Source organism: Squalius cephalus (genome assembly GCF_949319135.1).
Source record: "Squalius cephalus genome assembly, chromosome: 25".
In the NCBI taxonomy this organism is placed as follows: domain Eukaryota; kingdom Metazoa; phylum Chordata; class Actinopteri; order Cypriniformes; family Leuciscidae; genus Squalius; species Squalius cephalus.
The window spans coordinates 12,820,677-12,840,884 of record NC_137146.1 but is presented as its reverse complement, the minus strand read 5'-3'; the positions used below and the strand labels follow the sequence as shown (position 1 = coordinate 12,840,884).

General features: G+C 37.7%; 1 protein-coding gene across 1 annotated transcript in view; it reads left to right on the top strand.

Annotated features, from left to right (window-relative positions):
* Nucleotides 1–1,462: 1,462 nt before the first annotated feature.
* The window catches only part of slco5a1 (solute carrier organic anion transporter family member 5A1), a 47,280-nt gene continuing 28,534 nt past the window's right edge, over nt 1,463–20,208 (top strand). The window contains exons 1-2 of the mRNA XM_079862559.1: nt 1,463–1,537; nt 1,984–3,255. Coding sequence (XP_079718685.1) covers nt 2,301–3,255 — 955 coding nt within the window. The 5' untranslated portion in view covers nt 1,463–1,537; nt 1,984–2,300. The remainder of the gene's footprint in view (nt 1,538–1,983; nt 3,256–20,208) is intronic.

Here is a 20,208-nt window from a genome sequence, read left to right as displayed (position 1 = left end):
TATATTTTCTCTATATAATGTTGATATGGCTACTAGTGGGAAAGTTATAAGGGGTGGTTTGCTTTCCTCATCGGAGGACACAAGATCGAGACATGACTCGGACAAAAAAAAAAACATTCCTGGAAGAACTATTAAACAGTGATGCAAGATTTTTTGCATGAAGCTACAATATATTTTATATACAATGTAGCTACAATATATTTTATGATAATAAACATGCTTTTCGAAGACTTTCATTGGAAACTCAAGAATGACAAACACTGGCACATGCTCATTCTACGACTTTTTCGATGAGTAGGGTGGTGATGAACAATAAAAAAGATTGCCATTGTCTATAGACATGGGTCAAAGGTCAGCTGGACATCTGGGTAAGAGAGACCCCTGAGGAAGACCGTAAAGTTTAGGTTTGCCTCTATTATTACACATTTGTCTAAGGGACAAAACATGTTTTAGAAGTTAGTTTTTATTATTTAATAATACATTCATTATAAACTTATATATTTGCAGACAAAGGTCTCCACTAATGAACCATAAGGGAACAGGTTTTTCTGAAAATGTTTTTTCTAAAAACGTACATTTATCAAAACTTAATTTGTGTCAGCTCTGTCAGACGCATTAAAAAAGCAAGCTATTTTAATTTGATTCGTCCAACAACAGTGTAAAGTCTTCAAATATGTAATAGCCTACTGGTGTTCAGTAAAGAAGCTAAGTGAAAAAAAAATACATTCTCTAAATTTTTCCTGGGTTAGGGTTATTATGAACAATCCAGTTCCTAAATTCCTTAAATCTCTACCCTCCTTTTTAATATTAAACATGACCAACAACAAATCTTTCAGGACTATGTGCTGTGAGATCCACAATGAGCAGCAAACAGCAAATAGGAAAGGGGTCCTCGGAGTTAATGATGACCATGACATTGCCTGACTTATTCAGAATAATAAAAAAAAAAAAAATCCTGACGGACACAACTTTGATAGCCATTTTTTAATGGAAAATAATTCAAGATTTACTTTTTGTATTGTTTGATATATTACAGATCTCTGCCTTTCAATTTAAATGTAGGACTATATTTTTGAATTTGTTGCACTTTTAAACACTTTGTTTGGCAGTTACATTGTGACCTCATGCTGAGGACAGGTTAAATTGCATGTATTTAAAATAAAACGAAATTATTTAAAAAATAAAAAATCCATAAATGTCCTGAGGTTGCAGATTAGATGTAACTTTTTAAGCATTTTTATTTTGATGAATTTCTTTATTTTTAATAATTATTAAAGATTTTGTGTGACGTGTTGTCCCTTATCTCGAGAATCAGTGATATATATGTATAGGCTATGTGTGAGCATCATGTGAGAAATATTCGTGAAAAATAGAGATTGATGACTTTGTTTTAGAAACAATGGTATTTGGGAAATACATTTCCCAGAATGCACTTAGCGAGCTCCGTGATCACCCCCTTCATCAAATCCGCAATCTCACACTCACTGTCCGTGTCGAGGACAACAACTCACTACCTCTGTCTGTCTCTATCGCTCGTGTAAGTACACTACTCTTCATTCAATTCACTCTTCATGCTGTTCATTAATGTTATGTCTCGATATTTTAATTAGAGCTTAGAGTCGGGCTGAAAGAGATGTGTTGACTTGTGAATGAATTCAATGAAAGGATCAGTGTTTGGACTACTATGTTTCTCTAAATTAAATTCATTTATGAAGTCGTAACTTCATAAACGTTAGGTCGGTAATTAGTTATATTAGATAAACGAATAATTCTGGCAGGTTGACATGGTTTTAAAATGTTCTTGTAATGTTTTATCAGTGGTCTGTCGCACGTTTACTGATATTCTTTGTCTTCCTCGACCACTAATCTACCAGACAGCAGCTCGACTTCACAAAACAAATGACAGGCTATGTAACGCTGTTTATGTTGCTTCTTTAACAGTTAGTAAGTATACTAATATTATTTTTTTCCCCTTGTTTTCAGGATTCAATCTCTTCTGAATCATTCAACTACAAACAATAATTTCAGCACTATGACCAGAAATCAATTCTGCCTATTTATATTGACATGACATGAATTGAACTTTTTGCTGCTACACTTATAGGTGAGGCAGCATATGATATGACCACTTTCCGATTTCTTATGATGATGAGGAATAAGTAGAAAAACAGTTGGACAGATACAGAGGGATCATGCTTGGAAATGTAGTCTTCTTTGACCTCTTTATTGTGTGTCTGTGTAGTCTAACTTAATTTATAATTAAATTATAGTTCTATTTTCATTGACTCGAAGCAGACAAAATGACTTCATCGTATAACGACGAGACCAGAAGCGATATATCAGAGTCTCTGGAAGTCTGTGAATTCGAGGGACAGTACGGAGATCCGGGTGGTTCTTACAAATCCAAAAGCTTGCCTGTTCTTAATGGCAGCTGTCCGACCGTCAATGAGACGTTGAAACCGAGGCTGGTTAGCACGACACAGACTTTAGTAAACACCGACCAGTGCTTGGTGTTCAACGAGCTGCGTCAGAAAGGAGACTCAAGTGAACTGGATTCACCCACCAGGACTGATTTCTCCCCTTCCATGTCCAGTATGGTGGGTCTTAGTAGCTCTATGAAAACTGAGGCCAACCGAGCTGGTGGCAAAAAAATAGGCTTTTCATTGGCAAGATTCATCCGCTTTCCTGTGAGGAAGTACGTGAGGATGATTCTGTCAGACTCTAGGTGTTTTCTGTTCTGTATGTGTTACCTGACGTTCATCCAGTCGTTGATGGTCTCTGGCTACCTTAGTAGTGTCATCACCACTATAGAGAAGAGATACAGCCTTAGAAGCTCTGAATCAGGACTGCTGGTTAGCTGCTTTGACATTGGAAGTCTGCTGGTAGTGGTCTTCATCAGTTATTTCGGGGGTCGAGGCCAGAGGCCACGCTGGTTGGCGGTAGGTGGGGTGTTTATCGCTGTGGGAGCAGCTCTCTTCTCCCTTCCACATTTTATCTCTCCACCCTATCAAGTCCAAGAGGTCAACTCATCCTCGGGGAATGAGGGCCTGTGCCTGAACGGGAACGGGAGCAGAAGGGACGGTTTGGACGTGTCGTCCTGTCCACGAGACCAAGAGGGCAATGATCACTCCATGTATGTTGCCCTTTTCGTCTGTGCCCAGGTCCTGGTGGGCATGGGATCCACTCCCATCTACACGCTGGGACCAACGTACCTGGATGATAACGTGAAAAAGGAGAACGCATCCCTCTACCTTGGTAAGAAACTTCTTTGTAGTTTTGTGCCATAACCTACTTACAGTGTACACTACTTTTTGATCACAGGGTGACCTTTAATTTCTAATATCTTTTAACATTGCCATCAATCCTTTTTATATGTGTTATTCTTTTTTTAATTAAATTTCTTTAAACAAAAATAAATACATATTTTAGGAAGACACATCATGGCCATATCCACCTCTTGATGGAAATAATCACAAGTTCACAACATTTATTTCCATCAAGAGGTGGATATGGCCATGATGTGTCTTCCTAAAATATGTATTTATTTTTGTTTAAAGAAATTTAATTTAAGAGGTGCGTAAATTTTTGGTCAAGATCTTGAATTGACTGCTTTTTTTTTTTTTGTATTGACAAAGTTTACTCAAGCACATCCCAAATAATTTCAAAGAAATTAAGGTCTGGACTCAGAGGTGCCAATTCGTGTGTAAAAATTATTCTTCATGCTCTCTCCCAACCATTCTTTCATTTGAGCTTGATGAATCTTGACATTGTCATCCTGGAATATGGCCATGATGTGTCTTCCTGTATGGTTGTTTAAGAAATCAAAAAAATTACATACTCCATCAATTAGAGTTAGAAGAACTCTTGCCAAACATATAACATGCTAGAAACATGATAATCACTGCAATAATGATCCAATCAGTGACTCTTTGCATGTGTCTATTTAAATCCAAACAATGACATTTTTGTTTTGGCCGGGCAGTATATAAATATACATACGCACACTTTTTTTAGTGATTTAATTGCAAGTCAAGGGGGTGTTTTACATGATCACATGACCCTTGTTCTTTCCTCTGTTATATATACCTTTATCCTTAATCTTTTCCAAATCCCATTCCTTCCACCCTGTGATTTGAGCATGCCGATGAATTTGTATGAAGCCCCTTTGGCGTTTAAGCTCCTTTGTGTTTAAGGAGACTTTTGTGGAAGAAATGCTTGAAAACAAATGTGACATCCATGTTAAGTAATATTTTTGTTTTGGTTTTATTCAGCATCATGCTATTATCAACGTCTTAAGTCATAACCATTGAAATATGAAATATGCAGAGAGTGTGCACAGTGACAGGTTTTGACATAAGCTGCTTTAGTTGTATGATTGATTGGGACGGACCAGTGATTTTGAATGTTATAGATAGACCCCTTTATCTACAGTTTGGTGAGTAAGTGGGGCAGTGACGGCCCTCTGTCTGTGGCACATCCCGTTTCTGACTGTGTTTTCCCAGCGTCTTTTAAAGAAGCAAGGAACAGGGTGGGGCCTTTGTGATGGGTGATAATGCTTCAGTGAACATGCACACAGTCTATGGAATAAAGAGCATCCCATTATAAAGTACACATGCTGCAGCCTTAAAGTCAATGTATTGATCACCGCTTGCATCACCTGAAGCTATTCCAGTGAGTGTGATGTGAGCTAGAGAGACAAAACAACTGGCTTTTCTTTGTATATGCACGCTAAATTCTGACAGCATGGGGTTTTCATTCTCCCGTGAAGCTTTGCTTCATAGCTGAGAGAATTTTCTTTCACTATGTTGATGTCTTGGTCTTTCTGATCTTGTATAAAGCATTAAATGGGTTGATTAAGATGATAAAAAGGCAGTTTGCAATAGTGCAATTTGAGTTTTTTTCATTGCTGATTTACTGTATGATTGCATTACCATGTGCTTTTCTTTCTTAGACTTTTGTTTGAGTCTCACTTCAGAGACTGCAACTAACTGACAGCTAAAAATAATATATGAATCATAAAACGAAGTACCATTATTGTGTCAAAATTTTGCCTACTTTCTTTCTGGCATCTCACTCTTCCAATTATTTCAAACCCCATCAGAATTTGTGAAAAGCACTTGGGGCAAGAAGACAAATTGAAATCTCCTGTACTTTGAGAGGAATTGGATTGGAATGTTTGCTTCGCCCTCAGCACTTGTTTGAGCTGCGCACACATTTGGATAGTGTCGCTTAGAGCCGTTATACTTCCCTCTTCACATGGTTCAGACAGGGTTTATCATTGCAAAACATGTTTATTCTCTTTTCATCTGCCGCCTTTTACCTATGGTGTCTGAGTTAGTTGCGCTCAACGGACAAGGAGTCCCAATGAAAACATTTACATACCCCAAAATCCCTCAGGCAAATTCATTTTAATGAGCTGAAGTTAACCAAATCCACCGCCTCCTTTTTCTGACACACTTTCACACACTAAAACCGACCCCTGTTCTGTTGGCAGTGACACTTAAATGAACAATGACTTGAGAATAACATTGCACACTAACCTCTTTACTGAAAGACTTTTTTCATCAAAAATCTTTTTTTTTCATCATTTATGCCTTTAGCAGATGCTTTTATGCAAAGCAACATAAAATAGAAGAACATAAGAAATTAGCCTAAGAGCCAACAATATTCATAGTTTACATATTTAAACAAAATTACAGTTACAATAAATAGTATACATAGTTATCTACTCGCACACAAAAGATGAATGTTGAAGAATATCCTGAATACTCTTTTCAATATAATTAAAGTGAATTAAGACTGGGGCTGTCAATCTCTAATAATCCATTTTATTCCAAGTCATTCAAAGTCATCTAGGCCAGAATATTCATCTAAAATATCAAATTTTGCTCTCTCTCTCAGAAAAAGACGTATACAGATTTGGAATGACATGAAGGTAAGTAAATAATGACAGAATTTCAATTTATGGCTGAACTATGCTTTTAATGGTCTTGTTCTTCATTTGAACAATGGATAGAACTTTGACCCTCAATTGGCATCATGCAATTTCCTCTTAGGTGGCAATTCATTAATGAAGTGGGGGCCCAGGTGTTTCTTTGTCTGATTTACAGCTTATCGTTGCTTGTAGACTGCAGTCAGCTGAGGGGATCAGTTTTGATTGGATTGGTTCTGTGTGTTTGAGTGTGTGTTGCCAAATGCAGAATGAAGTAATATTACTTCAGTAGGCAGCTCTGCAACTTTAAGCTCTGACACTATAATGACTAAGGGCCTGCATTATTTCTGTTTTGGCTGTTGTGCTTTTTGTCAGAGATAGTTAATGCGCTGATGGCTCCCTGGTGGGTGAGCAGTTTTATTTGCGGTAGTAATTGATGAATACTGCGAGATTGATGAAGGCTCTGTTATATTGGTGTGCACAATATCAGGACGCCCTGTGTAATAACACCTACTCTGTCAGCCCGCTTCTGTTAAATTTAGAAGGGGGTAACAGCTGCTGCATGTTGTGTGTGCGTATGTGAGAAAGAGAGAGACTCTGACTTTGTTGGGTGTTTCTTCAACAACAGGCACTTTTGGTACTGTTGGTTTAAAAAAAATAAAATTGTCTTAAAACATAATTTTCATACTCACTTTTTTCTTTTAATTTTTTAAGAAAAGTAATACAAATTCCCGCCACACACCATCACTATTTAATATAATATTTCAAAGATTGTGGTTTTAATAATTTTATAAATTTGTCTTATATGTCTTTGTTGTGGTTGAAAGGATGCTAAAACTCGGGACATTTTTTTCAATTTTATGATGAATTATCATATTCGAAAGATTAAATTATTGGACAAGGGTAAAACAATATAATCTAAACATAAAATTTTTTTTTTTTAAATTATGCAAATAAGTTTCTAAGCCTGTTGTAGTGTGATCTTCTAGTTGAAGTCTTTAGTTCTAATAAACATTCTTCTGCTTTGTTAAAACGCCCAAAGTTGAAGAAACAACCTACTTTTTCATACTAATGCATTGCAGTTTCCTCTCTTATTGTGCTGAACAGTTCTTAAGACACACACACACACAGAGCCACATCCATTCGTCCTCTCTTGCTCCTGAGTTTAATATTTTCCTCCACACGCTCCATCCATTATGTGCGATCATGTTCCCAGGGCTGTGCTTGTGCTCTTGTGTGGCCCTACAGAACATCGGCACACATATCACGGAACAGCCACTTCCCAACTCATCCACAGTTACACATTAGGGGTTACTCAGCAAGTAGCCAGTAAGCTTTTTACTCACCTTTACCGTCCCATACTCTCCTCCTCCTCCTTTAAACACATCATCGTCCTTGGAAATGCTTCACGTCACCGGACATGAACTGTATTATTAGAAAGTCTTCTATTTCAATACAAACTCTAATTGATTTTTTGCAGAAATGGATTCTAATTCTGGGTGTCCGAGTGAGCGAATTGCAGTGTTTGGTGTCGTTAAAGGTCACATGAAAACGTGGTATTCGATTTCCGTATGATCTGAAACGGTTGGCTTGCTTTGGGACGCATTTTATAGTAGTGCCGCTCAAAAATCCACATAGTAAGTCTATATCTGGACTGAGTGAATAATGTATGAATGTGTGTTAGTTTCGAATGACTTGAATGACACAATGATTGTACATTGGCATTTTATATGGCTTGAACATTATAAATGGGGCCATTACACCTATGTGCATGTGAGCTGCCAGATTGGCTCTGACAGATGTCACATAGAGTTTCAAATGGGATCAGAGCACTTGTTATGACATTAATCGTAATTAGTGCCTGTCTGCAGGGGTTGCGAACAATGCATGTCAATTTGAACTACTCAGATTAAACAATCTTATTCTGCAAATTAACCCTAATTGCAGATCCGGGTTTTTCACTAAATGACAGCGGGTTGAGCTAAATTATTACAGATCACTTTATTCATTGCTTTATCCCTTGGAGAGTTACAGCCTTCTGCCTTTGAAATTAAATTGCTGTTAAAGCTACAAGAGAATAGGGTGAGGAGTTAAATTTCATCTTGAGTCCTTTAATCTTTGTCTTTGTAGTGTGCCGGTAGTCTTCTGTTGATGTTTACCTCAAAGCATTTTGAGATTACTGCATTCCAGGTATTTATCTTAATCTTATTTTAAGATGAGCCAAGCAGTTGCTTAACACTTAAATAAGTGCTCTTGTGTGATTCTTGATGTTTGAATGCTTCTGACAGTATATACAGGTCTATGTATATCAGAGTAAACACTTGAATGGAAGACCGAAGGATTGAGTCGATTATTCCACACTTACTTAAGGGGAATTCACTCCTCTCACAAAGAATAAAGAACCTCTTTTAAAAGGATGTTTTCCAACGTCATTTGCTTTCTAACTGTTGAATTTTTAAAGGGAAGGTTCACTCAAAAATTCTGTTATCATTTACTCACCAGTTCCAATCCTCTATAACATTATTTCTTCTGTGGGACATGTTTGTCATTTTAGTACTTCATCAATAAAATTTTCTAATGTACATTTCTAATTTTGTTTAACATTTCTATTTTTTATTTCATCCTTATTTCTTTTTAAATGATTTCCCTGCAGTCAATAATTGTATCCCTCAAAACTCATCTTTGATCATCAAAATTACATATTAGATTTTTTACCCCGTGAATTGAATGGATACACACAGGAAAAAAAGGTACAAAAGCTGTCAAAAGGTACACTTTTGTACCTTTTTCTCACTATAGTGACTTGAATTTCTGTCCGTTTCTCACATAAAGCTGTTGTTGGAAAGTAGCGCACAAGTGAAAGCTTCAGTCCCCATTCAATGCAACCGCATGGAAAAGAACGACCAGCGCAGTCTTTCACCCAGGTGTTCCACCTGAAGAAAGTAAGTCTTACAGGTTAATTTTTTTGGGTGAACTATTCCTTTAAGAAGTGCAGTCGCCTCTAGCTTTGTGTGTACTGTGGACATTTAAATCTCTCCATTACATCATTGGTCTGAAAGACACCTATTGTCTCTGCTGACCTCCGTTCTCAAAATACATCTTGTTGCTGCTTGTTGAAATGGCACGATGTGCGGTTGGAATCATATTAAACCTGAACGAGAGGAAAAAAAGGTTATGCAAACCCTCATACCCTGTCCATCTTTTCACCGAACCCTGTTGTTTTGCTATAAATACATGGTAGGGTGATGATTTGCAGCTTCTCGGTGCATTTGCCATGGCTTATATCCCTTAATCACTCTTTGGCCTGTCTGGGGTTTTGGATGTGACTTTGTCTTATCTAATGACCTTCCCTCAGGATATAAGGCTCTCTGAAACACAGAATGTTCGCCACGTCTCAGTCCCAGCTCAGAGGCTGCAGAAAGAGATATTTTCTGAGTTTCTTTGCTAGTTATGTATCCATGAAGTATGCCTGTATAGGGATTTAAAGGTTGAAATTCTGATTTGTTATTTAGAAAACAAAGTCAGGAATTTTGCATGAAATGTCATTTGTCTATGCCATGTGTACAGAGTCATAAAAAAGTAACGGCACTTTTGGCTCGCTGGTTGACTTTAGTTGTGCAGTCATTGCTATGTAAGACTTAATTAGCCCAAATTCTCAATTCTTATGCTAATCTCGTTTTGAAAACCTTGCCCCAGTTCAGAGCAGCATCTGAATGTTAATGTAACATCTGCTACTGAAGACTGCTGGAGTATTGATTTATTATATGGCTTGCTTAGTTACTCTTTGCATGGATGGATCTGCATGGATGTTTTTGGCTATATGACTCTGAGGAATTCTACTGGGTTATGTTCCTCAGAATCCTCACATTGCTGGTTTTAGGGTTTTGGGGACTTTGGAGATTTGTTTTGTAACATGCACCCACATGCTGCCAGTGCAGATGGCCATCCAGGGATTAAACTTTCAGTAAACCCCTGAATTGCCTTGTCTTTCATAATTGGGGATGTATGTCACATAATAATGAAAAACTTTCAGGGCAATTATGTTACTGTAATTCAGTTGTAGTCTTAAAAGCTGAAGAACATTTGCAGAACTTGTTATTCAGATTTCCCTCCATCTCGATCAGTAGTCATTGAATGTTTTAGGGATAAACTACTGTTTAAAAGTTTGGGATCAGTAAGATTATTATTATTATTATTATTATTATAGAAAGTGGTACTTTTATTGAGCAATGACTTTGATTAAATTAATCAAAAGCGACAGTAAACACATCATGTTATAAGATTTCCAGTTGGAATAAATGCTGTTCTTTTGAATTTTCTATTCATCAAAGAGTCCTGAAAAAAAAAATGCATCACAGTTTTGACAAAAATATTAAGTACAACTGTTTACAACATTGATAATAATTGTTTCTTGAGCTGCAAATCATCATATTAGAATGAGTTCTGAAGGATCATGTGACACTGAAGACTGGAGAAATGATGCTGAAAATTCAGCTTTGCTACACAGGGATAAATTACATTTTAAAATGTATTAAAATAGAAGTTATTTTAAATTGTAATAGTATTTCACAAAATTACTGTTTTACTATAGTTTTGATCAAATAAATGCAGCCTTTCATGGTGAACATAAGAGACTTCTTTGAAAAAGCATATACAATCTTACCAACCCCAAACTTATTAATATTTAAATGATTAATATGATTGATATTTCAGAGACTGAAGAGTAAACCATAATATTGTTGTGCCTGAAGAATTTACTAACTTTAAATCACAAGGATGGACATTTACAGTTCTTGCAAACCTCTTTTTGAAGGCCGTAATGCCATGATCTGACAGTCAAACTTTTATGTAAAATCTACATCTGACTATGGAAAGCCAGAAAGGTCAAAAATGTTTATCATACATCCAGAAATATAAATGCAGCACTTTTGAGTGAGTCTTAGGGTGAGTTTGTGTTAGTTGGACATTTTTTTAACTCCACTACTACTGAATTTATTTAATGATTATGAAAAATGGTTTCTAACCGATGTAACATTTCAACTTGTATTTCAAAATGTACCTATATTGAAGGATGAAGGATGGTCCCAGGTCTAAGCCCTGAACATCCACTGATCCTGACTACACCAACCTGTCACTGATGCTGCAGGTGTATGTGAGTTCATTATCTGACACCAATGCCCAGACGCACACAAAAGAGTGGGTACCCGTCTCACTGTCCCTTCCCCCATTGGGCCCTCATTGTCTCTGACCACTATGCAGATAAATACAGTGTGGACAAGCCAGTCGGTCCAGATGGCTCTTTTAGAAAGAATGTGCCGAGGGATCATCTGTCAGTTACCCAGAATACTGGGTCATGGCAAAGGTATTTCTAAAGCTCATGCAATCAGTTCAAAGCCAGTTTGTAATCCAGCGTGAGGAGGAAAACAGGCATGCACTCTGATGGCCTGTGCGTGTCTTCATTATAGACTTCCTCTGTGATTGTGAACCCGTCAGCCTATTCGACTATTATAGATATGACATAATGTATTGCACATATATAATAGTGGCATCAAAAGTTACCAAACATATCAACATTTAGGTAACCTGATTATATTGCCTCTTGGCCAAATTGTAAAGCATCATTGCATGTATCTTTCAAAATTGTATTTATTTATTTATTTATTTAAGTATTGTTTTTTTTACATTTACATTTTATTTAATGCTATAATATGATCTTATGCTGTTTATTTTTATCTTGTGTTTTATGCTAAAACTTTATCTTATGCTGTTTATTATTTTTTTCATTTTATTTTATGCTATAATCTTATTTTAGGCTGTTTGTTTTTCATTTTATTTTATTCTGTATTATCTAAATCTAATTATTTTGTATTGTATGTTATAGTTTTATGCTATACACTAGGTCTAGGTCTTTTTTCTGTCTTAACTTTCCCAATTAAAGTTTTCTGTAGTTTAGTACCACGTCTTCTTTTATTCTATGGTCAGGTGACAGAGAAAGAGTGAGTGAACACAAGAAAAAGGAAAGGAAATGCAGAAAGTGAAGATAGAGCTCCCAGAGTGGATGGGATTACAGTTTTAGGAAACCAGAGTAAGCATCTGACCTCACGGAGAATGACCTGACGCAGTGGTTGGCAAGGGGAAAGGTACAAAGGGATTACCAACTATTTCTTTTGGGCAGTTCCACGTAATAACATTCCTGCACTAAAGCCCTTTAATGAGTGCAGCGCGCCTTTGATCAGCAAGTCACATGGAGGTGGTGATCGCCAGAGTGTGTTGAGCCATTTTGGGCTAGGATGGTCTTGAGCATCAGCCATCCCCTTTCTCAGGTGCTGTCAGAGGATGTGATGAAACATCAGCTCTGTTGATGCAATACATTTGTCTCTTCTGAAATGTAACTGTTTTTAGGTGTGCACTCACAGAATTCCACTAAAAGAATCACAGATTTCCACAGAATTTAAAGCCCTATTCAGATGGGACAAGTTTTCTAAATGATGTACATGTCATAATTCTTATCTCCCGACATCTGTGATTTCATACCGATTCGGCCAGGACTAACATCTCTGTGTTAATACTGTGTTTACTAATCGTGGCCGTTACAGAAGGTCATCTGCTGTGCTTGTGTGCATCACGTATGACATGTTTTTAATTAATTACTTATTAATATAACTTTTATTTATTATTAAAACTCTATTTAAATAAACTTCACATGAGTTTATAGAAGTGGCTGCTTATATCAGAGACGGAGACATCTAGTATCTTACCTGACACTGACTAAAATGGGCGTTCTTCGCAGTTTCCACGATTTGGATCTATTTATTCATTTTATAATTGAATTATTTCATCCGACACCATCCATATTGAAATTAAATAAAAGCATGCGAAAGATTGGTGTTAAAACGGTAGCTCAGTTTGGTCAAAAAAACACTTGGAGAGATATAATAGTTAGTATAATACAATATCGCAATTGTATAATACAATATCGCACAAACATTTGTTTTCGAACGGGATTAGATTTCTCAGAGGACCATTGAGTTTGCCGAAAAACTAAAAAGTTGTGTGAGGAAAAGCACACATAGCAGATACAGGCAGGATTAAAAGCACAAAATACACCTGTGAAACACAAATTTTTCTAATATCCTCCATAAAAACTAGTTTCGTATAGTTCTGCATCCCCACCCCCTGTGTTTTTTTGCCTAAATATGTCTAAAAAAATTGTCTTTTACAGACATCACTGTCATATATATTTATAGTCCTACTACACAATCCAATTTCAGATTCTGAAAGTTTTGTTTATGAACCCTAAATATTGCAAAGAGATTTATGTTAGTTAACATGTGCATTACAAGTACATGTCTTCCAAACACTTCAGCGCATGTGTATAGTGCCCAGTCACCACGTTCAGAAATGGAGAAAGCCAATTATAGCAGCAATGCTATAATTGCCGTTTTTGCCTTGATGACATATCTAAAAAGAAAGCTGACATATATGTCAGCAGAGCTTTTATTAGTCTCATCCACTGACCGTTCAATCGCATTGAGGTGCTTTATATGAACATTTTTCAGTCCAATTAAGCCACCAATACAATTATCAATGGATTATTTGACTGCACGTAAGCTATAGTTAAAGGAATAGTTCACCCCAAAATGAAAATTTTTGCAGTGGAAAAGAAGCTTGGCACTGTCATTGATTTCAAAATGTCATTGGTTCTCACTGAATACAACATTGCCAGTTTTCCTACGGGTTGTTTTAATTGATAAGTCAGTTTATATTTTGTTAAATTGCAAGGTAACGTGTCCATTCAAAAGAGTTTTTTCTCTTGCTTTGATGTCCTGTCTTAACTTACTGGAAACTGGTTCCAAGTGCATTTCTTGGCAGCCAATAAAACCAAAGCAGCAAATAACATTAAGGTGGCAATTAGTCTGTGGAACAGGAGGTCAGGTCCATGAGGAGCATATCAGCAGTTTTAGTGCCACCTCAGAATGTAGGAGGGTGATGGGAGTCCCCTGAAAGATTACCTAGTGATATCTCCAGCTGGAGGAGAGCGCATGGGGAATCTGGAGTAGATCACTGCATCGCTCCCACACACCACTTTACATTGGGAATTTGTTGTCTTAAGCTGAAGGCTTTGCTCTTTCGTCTTTCAGTAAAAATAGCATCATTGTTGGGATTGTATGGACCACTTTTAATGGTGCTTTTACATTTTAAAGCATGAAATCATGCTGATACTCTCAAATATGGACAGCTTCTGGATCTGTCACTACGATTATTTTATTGTCTTTATTGAAAGCTTTTTTTTTCTCCTTCCACGTCCACTTAATGCAGTGAAAATGTTAGTTTGTAAAGTTACAGGTCCGCAATTCCTGTAACAGACCAAAGCATTTTTAATCAAGGCAATTCCTGCCATGGTCTTCAGTTTAGGATAGAGCTTGGAACATCAGCAGTAGTGTTTCAGATTTGTAGTGAATGTTGCTGTCAGCATCGGTCGGAGTTCCACGCGCTTGCATCAGAATCAGCAGAAACCGTTAAGGGAGTCAGCAATGTGCAGCAGAACCCCTGGAGAGACCCACCGGTTCAGCAAATAAAGTGCTCAGTCGCTTGTTGTGAGTGAAATGTTCATGGCTGGGTGCCCTGTCCTGATTATTTTTCTTTGACTTTTTTATGAAGGAATTAAAGAACCCAGAACAATCTCTGAGGTCTCATTTTGATAATGCCCTGTGCAAGTTTATCTAATGCATAACAGACAAGAACATCAATTATTTCTAATAGCTATTATATAAAAGTGTTCTGTGCTTGCATATTGTGGCTCTAGTTTGACTTATAAATATTACAACCTATACACAAATTAAATTTATAGCTGAGCAGCAGAAGTGCATTAAGAACATTTGTTGGTGTAAATGTTTAATACTCTCTTCATAGCTTGACTCCCTCAAAATTGATTCTGGTGCTGATTGAATATATTAATCAAGCAGCTGATCTAATGTGTGTCATCTCATTTTATACTATTTAAAAAAAAAAATTCGTAAGCGGTTCCATTGGAGAAACAACAAAGTCTGTTTTTCGAACATCTCAACTCATTTACTCATGAGTTGCTTATGAAATGTATCATGCTAGTTGAAATCACATTTTTTGAGCATAAGCCAAGTTTGATTTTTGGATAACCATAACTTTGACTTACAATTTAAAATAACTTTTGTTTAATATTTAAATATATTTTGACAAAGCTGAATTTTCAGCAGCCACTACTCCAGTCTTCAGACATGATCTTTCAGAAATCTGCTGATTTCGTGCCCAAGTAACATTTCTTATTATTAACACATTGAAAACAGTTGTGGTGCTTTATTTTTGTGCTTAGCTTTTCAAAGTTTAAAAGAACAGCATTTATATGAAATAGAAATCTTTTTGTAACATTATAAAGGTCTTTACTGTCACATTTGACTGATTTAATGCATCCTTGCTCAATAACAGTATTGAATTGTTAAAAAAACTGCCCCCAAACCTTTGAACGGTAGTGTAGTTTGGCATCAGATGTAGCCAGAGGGACTGAGCATATGCATATGTGGACAGCTTTACCAGCTTGCTTTGAAAAGGTTAGAATATATCTTAACATATCTTCAGGCAGAGCCTGCTGAAGGTGACAGCTTCTAGAATAAGATCTGGTCTTATGAGGAAACCTGTACGGTATTGACACATTACCCAGTTAACACATATCTGGCTGTAGCAAAAAAAAATAAAAAAAATTAAAGGGGTAGTTCACCCAAAAATTCTGTTATCTTGTACTCACCCTCATGTCATTTCAAATCTGTATGACTTTCTTTCTTTGGCAAAACTTAAAAGAATATATTCTGAAGAATGTTGGGGTCTGAACAACATTGATATTTTCCAAAATGCCTTTCTTTGTTACATAGAAAGGCACAGTTTTTCCTCAAACACCCTCTGAAGTTTTCAAAGGACATGGTAATAATGATTTAAAAAACAACAACACTGACAGTTTAGATTGAGGGCTGTCAATTTGATTACACATCAGCTTATCTGAAAGACATTGTTCACTTAAAAAATTAAATTATGTTATTGTTTGCTCACCCTCATGTCATTCCAGACACCTACTGTATGACTCTTTCATTGGCAGAACACAAAAGGTAGTATTTAGCCGAATTCAAATCACTTCCATTCATTTCACGGAGTGGAAGTGAATGGGGATGGACGCTGTTAAGCTCAACCTTTAACAGCAAATGAATCGCTATAAAAGTACTATAAATTTAGTCCATAAAACTACTGCATTGTATTTTGAGTCTCATGAGGTTATATTTTAGATTTGGATGAGAAACAGACAGGTATTTAGAAGTGACAATTCATATTCTTAAATATTTTGGGAGGATTCAAATGAGTTTGTTTTTATATATTGTGGGTGTGTATAGAATCACCCATTTCTCACATCTGAAACTCATAACCTCCCTGTTGACCATTCTGGGAAGTGCGTGTTAGTCCATGTCAAGAGTCAAGGCCCAGACTCCAAAACAATTACAGCACATGAGCATTGCATCATTGTTTCACTAGTAACATCTCTACTCCCTAAAATGATGTCTTAGAGACCTGGAAGTTGCTCTGTCAGTATGGTTAAGATATCGTTAGTGGGTCAATGTCAATGAAAAGTTGTGAGATTTATCATTGGAGTCCTGCTAGTTGTTTGCTGAATGAAGCACAGAGTTCTTTCTCTCTCTCATTTTTCTCTTTCTGTCTCCTCTGTGTCAGCTACATTGCTCTTTTTGTCTGATGGATCATTGCTGCTCTGTGGCCTTTGAGGCCCCTGTGTCCTCTCTGCACCTCATTAGCCTCAAAGTCACACCTGCCCCAGGGACGCAAATGCCCTCCGAGAGGACTGTGGTTTCCTGCATTTGTGCTTGAGGTACAGCTTAGCGAAGGGAGTTATTGTTACTATGCCTTGTGAAGTTTCTAACCATAATTTTAGGAGTACCTCAAGGCTTTGTAGTCAGACCATTCCTATTCTTGCAGCTTCCTATACAAAAGGTGTTGTCTGTCCACTTATTTTGCTCTCTCGTGCTTCAGTTAATTAATTTCCAATGCCATTTCGTCCGAAGAGGACATTCGCACCCCACCCCACAGCAACAACCTGCACCAGGGCCCAGGATTCCCATAGCTATGGCCCTGGATGCAAACTACATATAATGACATTTTCTGGCATTAAAGCAAAAATGTATTATTAGTAATTATTTAAATGAATAGATTCAACTTCTGATTGGATGAGATACTTTTAAAGACATTTGAAGACTTTGTAAGATAGTTGTTGCTTAAAACACAGTATTTTGCATCCAGGGCCAGAGCAATGGGAATCCTGGGCCCTGGTGCAGGTTGTTGCTGAGAGAGAGCAAAATAAGTGGACAGACAACACCTTTTGTATAGGAAGCTGCAAGAATAGGAATTGGCTGACTACAAAGCCTTGAGGTACTCCTAAAATTATGGTCAGAAACTTCACTCTCATGGTTTCTTCTTCACTCTTGCTTGAGCCTCATTGATATACACACTATGTGGTTTTAAATGTATAGCACATTTGCGCATCTCACAGTTTATAACATCAAAGCACCTGGCCCTAGTTCACACTTTATTCATAGCTCTTTTCTACCAGAATAGTTTGCGTTCTGGGGCCAGGGCCTGTTCTCGGCCAGGTGAACTGGAGCATGTTGTGAACTGGCCGCGTGTTTCCACTGACTTGAGGAATGAATGGTGACGTAATGACGCTACGTGTTGTTTACCTGACTAAGAATTATGTCGCTGATGAAAGCCGGCTGTGTTGTTGCCTCGCATCGCCTTTGTCGGGGTAAAAAATCTGTCCTTGAAAACACAGAAAGAACTACAGGCGACTGTCAACTAGCAAGCGCATTCTGCGTCTGCGTGAAAGAAGATAACTGTCTATTTAAGCAGATATTTGTCATTCAAAATGGAAAGCAAAACTAAGACTGCAGGTATACAAACCATGATCAAAGAAGCGCTTGCTTACCATTTTGAATATCAATCATGCTGATCTTGTTCTTTATTGCACTCCACTTATGTTATTATGAAAATATTTGTGGAGTAGAATGCTCAGGTAAAATGATATAAAATTATAGCAGCCTTCTGTCAGTGACATCATGCTTGCTTTCATCACTTTTGCTCGTATTCGCGTCCACTGACTCGTTCACTAAGCTGAAAAGCCATTCAGAGTTCTCTCTCTCACTGATGGCCAGACACTGATTCTACATGTTGAATCAGCCCCCAAAAAAGGACACGGTCCGACTAGAGCCAACGGTGTGGAATGAAAAAACTAAGTCGGCTGATGGTCAAAAACAGCCTGACGTTGCCCAACGGCCGACCAGCGGCTTGGTGTGTCCTTGGCTTAAAATCAAACAGTGCGCGTCCCGGTGGCACTGTGGCACTTCTGTTTTGCTGTTCACAGTGCCGGGCATGATTCTAGCTTATATCGGCATTTCACATTAACTCCTGGTCTTTTTTGGAGATCTATTGGAACTGAAACCGTTGATTTACTTGCTCTCTCGCACACTGGGTCTCTCTTCTATATATTTAGATATATGGAGCAATGTAGTGCAATGTTATTACACTGCTCAACGAGGCTGCCATTCAGTAGACAGTGACAAAATTTCTTCACCCCCCGCTCCCTGGCTCCATTCGAAACCAGCAAGTTTTTAGGGCTGGAGTCTGAAAACTGATCTTTCTGGCCCGAAACACCCTTTTGTGCAGTGGAAATGCGTGGAATAGTTCGAGAACGGAAACAAGGCTGGGAACCCGCGTCGGAACACTTTCAGTGGAAAATCAGTGGTGTAGTTCATATTGCCCCATATGCTCTCTGAACTTTAATACAGTAAAACCTCAGCTGTCCTTCAAAACTCTTATTTAGACACTTTCTCTGGGTAATGAGTGTTGTTGCTATCCTCTCAAAGCCACATCCAGCACTCTGACTGGATTGAACTGGCAGCACAGGCCGGTGAGGGGACAGCTGTGTCAGGCCATTCAGATGGGGCTCTCTGGGAGATATATATAAGGTTAGAACTTGTAAGAAGACACTGCTGCATCAGCAAATTGCCATGACAATGTCATTCCCCATTTCATTGTCTTTTACCCCTGTCTCCTAGCAAGGTTACAAGGTCGAACAACCACAGAGATTCAGTGCTATATCCTTACAGTAGCTGGGAATTGTTCCCTGCCAAGTCAAGTCAAGTCAAGTCATCTTCATTTATGTAGCGCTTTTAACAATATAGATTGTTTCAAAGCAGCTTTACAGAGATAAACGTATAATTTAAGGTAACAGAGATTGTTTTGGCTTTATAGTGGTTCTTTAATAAAGTTATTTTCCAGCTAAAGTTAGTTTTGATTGATTCGCTTCCGTCGCAACGATCATTTGTTATTAAATTAGGGGCCGCCAAGACGACACCATTCTCTCTACACAGACTTTAAACGCGAACTTGTGATAAACGCTGATGGCGTTCACATACGCATTAAGAATTGGTTCTATAGTTATGTGCATTTGAATATCTGTGTGCAGGTTCGTAATTCCCTACAGACCAAGCCTAAACAAAGTACTGGTCTTTCCTTATAAATTTTCATACAGAATTTTATTTTATTTGTCACTTCGGGGTAGGTACGCAAAACGAATTTTCCCGACGACGCTTTATCTGTAGACTGGTAAAGGGATCCTCCATAGGGAGAGACTAGGTGGCACTTCAGCACTGCGTTGTCATCGGGTCCAGGCGAAGGTCCTTCGTCAGATCTGGATACGGCCTGGATCTGGTAGGTTGCGGGAAAACCTCGGAATAAACAAAGACACTAAAATTAGCGTAGATGCCATTCTTCTTATGATGTAACGAGTACATCAGGATTTATGGGAAGTGTTCCCGGTTCCAACTGACCTAATCTATGCAGCCTAACATTGAATTATAGAAGTCATTAATGTATTATGTGAATGCTAGGTCAAAGAGATGTGTCTTTAATCTGGCTTTGAACTGACAGAGTGTGTCTGCTTCCCGGACAATGTTAGGAAGACTGTTCCAAAGTTTTGGTGCTAAATAGGAAAAGGATCTACCGCCAGCAGTCGATTTTGATATTCTAGGTATTATTAACTGGCCAGAATTTTGAGATCGCAATAGACGTGAAGGACTATAATGCATTAAGAGCTTGCTCAAGTACTGCGGAGCTAAATCATTTAGTGCTTTGTAAGTAATCAGCAATATTTTAAAATTTATACAATGTTTAACAGGCAGCCAATTCAGTGT